Raw genomic sequence first — 10199 nt, 5'->3', positions numbered from 1 at the left:
TTCCTTTAACCGATTCTATATGTCTGTCCCATTTAAAATATACCAAGATATTTGATATTTTCCGTTAGCGTGATTGGAGGACAATTGCTTGGGGTGCTGTTTAAGGTAGATGATTTTGGATATAATGGAAAGAAACGAATAATGGGAACCATCAACATAAATAGATTCATTTATAAAGAGCTATTGTTATTACTTTTATGGCCAAATAATTGAAGTTTCCTTTAGCAAGCCATTGTAGATTTACCTTCAGGCTTGAGTAACTACCAAATAACTAGACATTGATTGTTGCCAAAAGTAACATAGTAACCAATGAATGAAATTTAAAATAGATAACACATAAATATTCCCCAAACTTATAAATTTTATAAACTCTTTGCAAAATCAACAACAAATACATTAATAACTCGTACTAAGGAAACCTGCAAATATTTCGACTAAAAAAAAAAAAATTTGAGTTATTTATGTCGCGAGAAAGTGATTCGGGACGTGATGCTCGGTCTACAAAATTCACACTCATATCTTCTTTGGTCTCTTTCCTCGCCACAACGGCACCCGGCAACCTCAACCGGGTCGCGAGAGTGGTTAATTTATTATGGAAAATAAATAACAAACTGAATATTTTTTGTATTGTCAGTGATTACAAAGTTATCCAACTCAAAATGATATAATAAATATCCTGAGACTTCTGAATTCGGAATTCCCCAGGGAACCGGCATAGAACCAATTTTGTTCTTAATTTGGTACTACATGGCGAACTTATACCGGTGATGACACCGCGACATTATTTGAGAACGGTACATGAAATGAGTTCGATAATGCAGTCAATCATGATATAGAGGGTATTCAAAAGTGGCTGAATGACAATCTACTGTCATTTAACACAGAAAAATACTTATTCCCTTCACTCTTAATAATATTAATTAATATAACGATTGGTGACACAAACTGCTCCAAATTTGATAATTGTTGAATAACTGAATATGCTAAACAATCAAAAGTCAAATATGAAATACCTTGGAATAATAATGGATATTAACTCAATAAGGATCTCAATGCCTGTGTGGACATTTTCTATAACTTACGGAACGTAATTGCCAAGAAAACAAAAATGGTATATTACATTACGGAATTACTGAGTGGAAATGGGCATCTAAAGCCTCCCTGCAACCAGAGTGGATTTGGTCAGCGATAGATTCAAAACAAAGGGATTAATATCCAACCCAATGTTGAGAACCACTCCGGGTATCGGTGTAAAATGGTACAATAAATGATTATCTAATAACAAAATTCAAGTAAAGGAACAAATTAATGAAGTACGAACATTTTAAAAGACAACTTCTTTTTTATTGATAATGATTTATTGGCATAAATAAATTCTCCTTAAATTACAAAACACTGTTCATTATATTTACATTAAGGCGATGCACTATGTCGTGTAGTATTTTAAATTGAGCCGCTATCAATAACAACCCTTACGTAGATGGCGATAAGGTTTAAATTCCCGCTTAACACCATCCGCCTGTTTTGATTTATGCAAGAAAAAAACATGGCCAAAAAGTGCCTTTTATTTTATTTTGTGTATGTTCAGGCATAAATATTTAATTTTTTTTCGATCATTTTATAAATAACTTAAATTTCCACATTATACAATAAAATCATAACCGAAAATGGGTTATGAAATAGGAGATTTTGAATTTTTAGGCAGTTTTCATAGGCCTTTACATTATTTTTTTCTGGGCTTATAAAAAGACTTATCTAAAAAATACTCGATTATTTCAAAGGCCAAGATGTATTCTACTCGCAGTATTTAATTAAAGCATCTGAAACATTTCTAGGCGACCAAATTTTCAAACGAAAAACACATGATTTTGCATTACTACGTATGGCATCGGCTTAAGTAAAAAATACACATCCTCTAAAATACAATGTTACCTGTATGCCTCATTATTTCTTTAACAATCATTTATCCTTACATTGCTATTTGAATTTATCCTTACATAAACATATCAATGTGTTTTCTCATAACATTTAAATTTATATCACATATAAAAAAACACAGAAACTTGAGTTTTTGAAAACCAATTCAAATAGAAATATATTCTAATCAAAATATTATTATTACAAAAACTAAAAAACTGTATTGAAAAAACATCAAAATATATAATCAAAATAATTAAAGAATATTTCTGAAATAATCCAAACGTAAATTTCATAGCTAAAATTATTTTCTTGTCCTATTTAATAAAGTTTAACAATTTTAGTTTATTTTAATTTCATATAGGTAATAATTTTAATTTAGTTTATTTTCATAATGTAATAATTTTAGACTTGGATTTCATAAAGAATCAACAGATAATGAGTTTTAATTACATTCATTTAAATTGTTGAAGTTAAGTGACAGAAGAAATCTTTTTGATCTTATATGTTTATATAAAAATGTAAATTATCGTTTGAAGCCTTGATACATTAATCTTGATTAGATCAATGTTCCCTAGCAAGTATTATTGTCACAATCATACTACGGTTTCAGGTTACAATTCTGTTATAAATAGATTACACACCACTGGTAACTCACATGCTATGTTGGCTGATGTTTTTAATATACCTTTATAGAAATATAAATCTATTCTGAATAAATATTTTAGCAGTGCTTGTAATGCATTACAGTTTTTTTCTTCTTTACATCTTTTAATTACTTATACTTTTAATTATTTTAATTACTTGTACTGATGTTTATTCTTTTTTTCTTGTTAACTTATAAGATTTTATAATTGTCCTCTCTTTCCATATTATCCTATGACTATCAATAGCTGTCATATATGTATATGGCACTTGTGGCGTTAATTCTAAATAAATAACTCTCCTCAGTTCAGTGAGGCGGGGAAACAAAACTATGGAAGTAATAAAAAATCACAATTAAATAAAGGGCCGGGTTGCCGGCACTGAAACTGATTATTGCATAATGTTTTTATTTTTCCATAAAATATGTAATTACCGGTTTAAATAAGAACTTTAAGGGGGTATTTCACTATGTCGGGCTAAATATCTGACTAGCTATCCGTTGGCTGGATTTAAAGATCAGAATAAATTCGTTATTCTACGGCGACTGTTTCACCATTGTTTCGAGCTTCCGGATAGATAACACTCGAAATAGTCTGGCAACATAGCAAAATGTTTGCAGTTACTCCATCTACTGCCACGGCTATCATGCGTCACAGTCCGCACACCGCGAAGTGTGCATTTTTTTGGTTATGTTATGTTGATTATCAGGTCATTTTAGATAGATTCGTGTCGAATTAATACATTGTTTCTTATTTTGAACACAATCAAATAATTCAGGATGGATCATACAAGCATTCAAATTCATTCAACAAAATTCGACTCACTTCTCCGCTGTCAAACTCGGAATGTTTTGACGCCATCTTTGATTCGAGGAATAGCGCCTAACGTCTGGTTCGAGCACTGATTAGTCAAATCTAACTTTAACCCGAGCGTTAGCGTTATTCAGATATAGTGAAAACGAAAAAATGACTAATCCGCGGATTAGTGCTTGGTCAGAACATAATCAGAGATAGTGAAATACCCCCTAACACTACTTAATTGTACATTTCTGTCACCTACCTCATAGGACTGGTTACACCTAGTGGGGCAGGTAATGTACTATTACGCTGTATTCAAAATCAATATTGTGATATTAAAACAAAGCAAGTTTTTATTTAAAATAAAAAGGTACCTCCCAACCAATAAGAAAAGTATCAAACATACTAATTTCGGTTGTTTGTCAGTTAGTCCTCCGTGAAATCTGGTTCAATGAACTTAAATACCACCAATAACATATATATATATATAATGTGTGAAGAATTCAGACTATTCAGTGATCTTTCACAGGTCTGCGTTAGTTAAAAACAAACTACTCAAATGTAATCTCACAGACTTAGGAACTGTGAACAAGTTCATATACCTAGGCTGGTCTATAAGTGAGGAAGGATGCACTGATATATCATTCAATAGACTATCAACAACTGTCTGCCCACAGCGTATTCTGAGATGCTTCTGTCACGTCGCTCTCCAAACTGAGAACTCCAACCTGGAGAAACACTGGCAAAGTGTTTGTTTGGCAGGAGAAGCAGAAGTTCACCGATGCGATGGACTGACCAAATATCAGCTATGTCCGGTGTCCTTGGCTCTGCATGCAGCGCAGGACCACGAGGAGTAGAGGAGTCGAGTTCATCAGAGAAATGGTCACGATCCACAGCAATGCGGCAACAACTGAACAACAACAAAAGGTCACAATAAACCTAAGTACTTATATTAAAATCACAAAATGAGAGTTGATACTACTACCACTGAACTGACGTCACATTACTCTGCGGTGAGAACTTATAAACTTTTTTTCAAAGACTTTGGATAAACCGATTTAAGTGTATTTTTCGATGTATGTAGAAGTTTGTTATCTTTTGTAAATTATTTAATTAAAAAATAGTAAAAGAGTTAAAATTAATAATAAGTATCGTAACCTGTTTTAAATTATGAATTAAGCAAGATAGTGTAACTGAGCAGGTATTCAAAATAAGTTATATAGTGTTGCTACTCGCACGTTATGTCCAGCGTCAGAGGGGGTTCAGGGTCATACATAGAACGTGGCTGCCATGAGATTGTTGATCTCCTCAAGTGATGTCCAGTGGCGTAGATAGAATGTGACTGCGTTAAAAGTGTTGCTTCCCAAGTGATGTCCAGTGTTATAGATAGACTGTGGCTGCCATGAGATTGTTGCTCTCCTCAAGTGATGTCCAGTGGCGTAGATAGAATGTGACTGCGTTAAAAGTGTTGCTTCCCAAGTGATGTCCAGTGTTATAGAGAGAGTGTGGCTGCCTTGAGAGTGTTGCCCCCATCAAGTGATTCCCTGCAACAGATTGTTCGTATTTCTAATAAATATCTCGGAAGATAACATTTAACTAACAATGTTCATATAGTAATGATTAATATTATATCTACACATTTGAAAGAACTATAATAAACTTAGAAGGTAGTTATGGTTGAAAGAGGCAAAATAATATATCTAAATCTTATTGTAGCAATGTGATTTGATAAGAACAGATAATGTTAAAATTAATCAATGGATATTGCGTACATTAATAAATTACCTACGCATGGATGTTCGCCTCTTTATGGATTAAATAAGTAATCGAATCCACCATGGAGTGCTGATACCAACCCTGATGTATGGCAGTTAGCCATGGAACTGGCAGACAAAGGATGAAGGCAGACTGAAAATAAAAATGTGATTCCTGAGACACACGTGTGGTAAAATCATGTACTACCGTGTTACAAATCTGTAAATCTGTAAAAAATACAAGGCGTAATGGATAAGATAAATAAAATTGACGCTTAGAGCGGATGAACGAAGAAAGGAGTGGAAGGAGGATATATGGCGAGGAAGTGAATGGTAAAAAAGTCGGGAATGCCCGAGGAAGACACAGCACGATCAAGTAAATCAAAAACTCTTGTCAGGTCATGGTCAAGAGCCAGAATAACAAGAGTATATGAATGTGTATGAAGCAAGGAGTGTATAGCAAAACAGAGTTGAGTGGCGGTCTATCATGAAACCGCGTGATGATTAACTAGTTAGTGACTCACCAGCGGGGGATCTGTATAAATCAGTCTTCCCGAGAGTACGATGTCTTGATCCTGGTCCTGATCCTTACACAGTCTCTTCATGAACTCAGCGCGGTACTCAAATGGAGGCAGGGCTTTAAGCAAACAAACAAACAAATAAATAAACGTTAAGTAATATTTGATGATCATTCGAGTTTTGGAGTGTGGATTTTTTGGGAAGTTGGTAATTTGGAAAGTTGTTTATTCAGGAAATTGTTCACTTTAGAGGCAGACAGAATCAGGTAGATAATTCTCAAAGATGTTCATTCAGGATGTTAGCGAGCCAAGAAATGGTTCATTTGGACATTATGTGCAGAAGATATAAAGTTCATTTTTAGAGATCCCGATCGTCATACTAAAAATGTTTAATTTGAATATTTTTATTCATAAATATTGATTCAAAAACGATCTTAAACCGCACATTCCGAAACGATGCCAACTCCCTACCCTCGCTATGATAGAGATATTTACTTTTGTCAAGTTGCTTCCTGGTAGGAGCCCTGGCAAGTGATACCATAAAAAAATACTGATATACGGGGACTATGAAAATGAAAATGCCAATGTGACGTCAACGCCGCCAAATTCAAGAACATGTCGTTTTAGCAGCAAATCAAAAATGTCACATTTTAAAATGATATAGAAAATTTATTCGTCAACCTAAAAATAAAATAAAACTGCCGTCACAATAGTATTTTTTTCGAGAATAACAAAAAAACAGTGAAAATACCGTATTGTTGTTCAACCGTAGAGATGATTTATTTAGGAAATGTTTTATTTGTGAAGTTTGTTATTCGGAAAATTCTTATTTGTACATTTTTTGAGGCGAATTCTAAAATCCCGCCAGAATTATTATAGATTACCCCTTTTCAATGAATGCTTTGAAAGCACAAATGATGTAGCCTTTTTGATTTCCGCTATTTAACTCAACGTCGACAGTTATTCCTACTGCAACTTGTAAACCTACCAAAAGCTGTATTATAATCTGACAGAATACATTATTTTATTGCAGTGTACCAAATCACAGGCATTTTTTCAATGTGACCACCGCACAAGAATATAAACTGCTCCCAACCATCTATAGCCTGTAGGGTTATGGCATATACAATAAGGTAATGCTATATGGTTGAAGGTTAATGGGAGAAGAAAGAGACGAGGAAGGTTGAGCAGTAGCTATCTGTTCAGATCTGGTAACCAAACATGGCTAAAACCATTTCAAGTAACGTGTCGAATCTGCCTGTCATGCCCTTGAGAAAGACCACAATTAAGAATTGAAAGGTTACTTGAAATGACTTAGCAGTATTTGGTGGCCAGATTTGAATAGCTATGTACTTCCATTTCCAATTACCTCCAGCCTCACATTGTACCCCAAATATACTTAGGAGTATATTTAGCTAAAGGCTAAACAAAAAAGCATTAAAGTAATTGAACTAGGTACGCAAGTTTAAAGAAAGATAAGTTTACCTGTTGAAGCGAGTTGAGCAGGAGGTTCCTGGAGCATGTGTTCAGTGTTCAGTCAGCAGGCGCTGCATCTGCCTTGTCTCTTGCTTGGATTGCGTATTGCATAGACTGGCCAGGGTAGCCATAGCTTCACTATTCTACTAAATACTAACTTGTCACTGCTACAGACTGATGTACACTTTAGTGCATGTTTCATGGGGACATTCTGTTACAAGTGTTTTAACCAAGACCGCACTTGATTAGATTGTCATTATTACAGTGAATTCCTGGAGCATGTGTTCAGTGTTCAGTCAGCAGGCGCTGCATCTGCCTTGTCTCTTGCTTGGATTGCGTATTGCATAGACTGGCCAGGGTAGCCATAGCTTCACTATTCTACTAAATACTAACTTGTCACTGCTACAGACTGATGTACACTTTAGTGCATGTTTCATGGGGACATTCTGTTACAAGTGTTTTAACCAAGACCGCACTTGATTAGATTGTCATTATTACAGTGAATTCCTGGAGCATGTGTTCAGTGTTCAGTCAGCAGGCGCTGCATCTGCCTTGTCTCTTGCTTGGATTGCGTATTGCATAGACTGGCCAGGGTAGCCATAGCTTCACTATTCTACTAAATACTAACTTGTCACTGCTACAGACTGATGTACACTTTAGTGCATGTTTCATGGGGACATTCTGTTACAAGTGTTTTAACCAAGACCGCACTTGATTAGATTGTCATTATTACAGTGAATTCCTGGAGCATGTGTTCAGTGTTCAGTCAGCAGGCGCTGCATCTGCCTTGTCTCTTGCTTGGATTGCGTATTGCATAGACTGGCCAGGGTAGCCATAGCTTCACTATTCTACTAAATACTAACTTGTCACTGCTACAGACTGATGTACACTTTAGTGCATGTTTCATGGGGACATTCTGTTACAAGTGTTTTAACCAAGACCGCACTTGATTAGATTGTCATTATTACAGTGAATTCCTGGAGCATGTGTTCAGTGTTCAGTCAGCAGGCGCTGCATCTGCCTTGTCTCTTGCTTGGATTGCGTATTGCATAGACTGGCCAGGGTAGCCATAGCTTCACTATTCTACTAAATACTAACTTGTCACTGCTACAGACTGATGTACACTTTAGTGCATGTTTCATGGGGACATTCTGTTACAAGTGTTTTAACCAAGACCGCACTTGATTAGATTGTCATTATTACAGTGAATTCCTGGAGCATGTGTTCAGTGTTCAGTCAGCAGGCGCTGCATCTGCCTTGTCTCTTGCTTGGATTGCGTATTGCATAGACTGGCCAGGGTAGCCATAGCTTCACTATTCTACTAAATACTAACTTGTCACTGCTACAGACTGATGTACACTTTAGTGCATGTTTCATGGGGACATTCTGTTACAAGTGTTTTAACCAAGACCGCACTTGATTAGATTGTCATTATTACAGTGAATTCCTGGAGCATGTGTTCAGTGTTCAGTCAGCAGGCGCTGCATCTGCCTTGTCTCTTGCTTGGATTGCGTATTGCATAGACTGGCCAGGGTAGCCATAGCTTCACTATTCTACTAAATACTAACTTGTCACTGCTACAGACTGATGTACACTTTAGTGCATGTTTCATGGGGACATTCTGTTACAAGTGATTTAACCAAGATTCTCATTATATCTTAATAAGATAATGAGTTTTATGTGTTAAAATATTAGAGGACGGCTCACTTTATTTATTTAATATTCACATGTTTTATTATTTCACCAAGATATATTTGAAACTTTAAAAATACTTTAATATTGATCTAACATAGTTGGTTCTAACATTTATAACGGTTTTACAGAGCTTTTAAAGAGATAACTATAATAAGTTTTATTAAGATAACTTATAGTTTTTATGCGTTAGACTATTAGAGAACAGTTCACTTAATTTATTTAATATTCACATGTTTAATTATTTCACCAGGATATATTTTAAACCTTACAAATACTAATGTAGTTGGTTCTAACATTTATAACGGTTTTACAAAGCTCATGTTTTAGTATTCACATATTTTAAAAAGTTATTACTGTTCATGTTATTTTTATACAGCAATGGTGGTAGTGCCTTTAAAGACAACTATGGTGGTAGAGGCTTATGGGAGAGGAGATTCACTCTGTCGAGGTGGTTTCCTGAGGGCTGCGAAGAAGTTCAACCATTTCTTTATGTCCCCTTTCTTCCGCCCAAGAGAGAGCCGTCTTCCCATCTTTATCCTGACAGGAGACATCAGCATTGTGCTGCAGAAGGACCTCCACAACATTCACATGATCTTTGAGAGCTGCTAATGACAGGGCTGTTCTGCCATCATCACGCTGAGAGTTGATATCAACACCGCACTGTAGCAGGAGTACCACCATCTCCGCATGACCATTAGCAGCCGCCTGGAGAAATGCAGTGCCACCATATTTATCCCTGGAGTTTAAATCAGCTCCATTCGACAGTAGCAGTTTGGCAACCTCTAGATGTCCATAACCTGCTGCCCAGTTTAATGCAGTCCAGCCTTCATTAATCCTTGTGTGGATGTCTGCTCCTTTCAACAGTAGATGTTCAACGACCTCTAGATGTCCATTACTTGCAGCGATTATTAATGCAGACCAGCCACCAACATCTCTTGTGTAGATGTCTGCTCCTTTCAACAGTAGAATTTTAACGACCTCTAGATGGCTATTATTTGCAGCTAGCATTAATGCAGTCGAGCCTTTATGACTTGTTGTGTGGATGTCTGCTCCTTTCAACAGTAGATGTTCAACGACCTCTAGATGCCCTTCACTTGCAGCTGTCATAAATGCAGACAAGCCTGTATTATTCGCTGAGTGGATGTCTGCTCCTTTCAACAGTAGATGTTCAACGACCTCTAGATGCCCTTCACTTGCAGCGTGTAATAATGCAGTCCAGCCGTCGTTATTCCTTGTGTGGATGTCTGCTCCTTTCAACAGTAGATGTTCAACGACCTCTAGATGCCCTTCACTTGCAGCTGTCATAAATGCAGACGAGCCTGTATTATTCGCTGAGTGGATGTCTGCTCCTTTCAACAGTAGATGTTCAACGACCTCTAGATGTCCATTACTTGCAG

The 10199-nt window shown here is 36.1% G+C and overlaps 1 protein-coding gene across 3 annotated transcripts; it reads right to left on the bottom strand.

The window, feature by feature from the left end:
• Positions 1-4741: 4741 nt before the first annotated feature.
• On the bottom strand, positions 4742-8755 carry LOC149414228 (uncharacterized). 3 transcript variants are annotated; one of them, XM_089643756.1, is made up of 4 exons: positions 7117-8755; positions 5638-5750; positions 5149-5267; positions 4742-4903 (listed from the first exon to the last, which is right to left on the bottom strand). In XM_089643756.1, exons 1-4 carry the CDS (start codon positions 7151-7153, stop codon positions 4852-4854), a joined length of 321 nt encoding a protein of 106 aa, XP_089499882.1. In that variant the 5' UTR covers positions 7154-8755; the 3' UTR covers positions 4742-4851. The 3 variants fall into 3 exon arrangements, with proteins under 3 accessions (XP_089499882.1, XP_089499884.1, XP_089499883.1); XM_089643758.1 differs by having other exon boundaries at positions 4812-4903; positions 5132-5267; XM_089643757.1 differs by having other exon boundaries at positions 4867-4903; positions 5145-5267.
• Between the last annotated feature and the right edge of the window lie 1444 nt (positions 8756-10199).

The sequence above is a fragment of the Hesperophylax consimilis genome, chromosome 20 (genome assembly GCF_061612785.1).
Source record: "Hesperophylax consimilis isolate HC1 chromosome 20, BYU_Hcon_1.0, whole genome shotgun sequence".
NCBI classification, from domain to species: Eukaryota; Metazoa; Arthropoda; class Insecta; order Trichoptera; family Limnephilidae; genus Hesperophylax; species Hesperophylax consimilis.
Note: the sequence above shows the minus strand (reverse complement) of the source record. Positions and strands in the feature narration are given on the sequence as shown.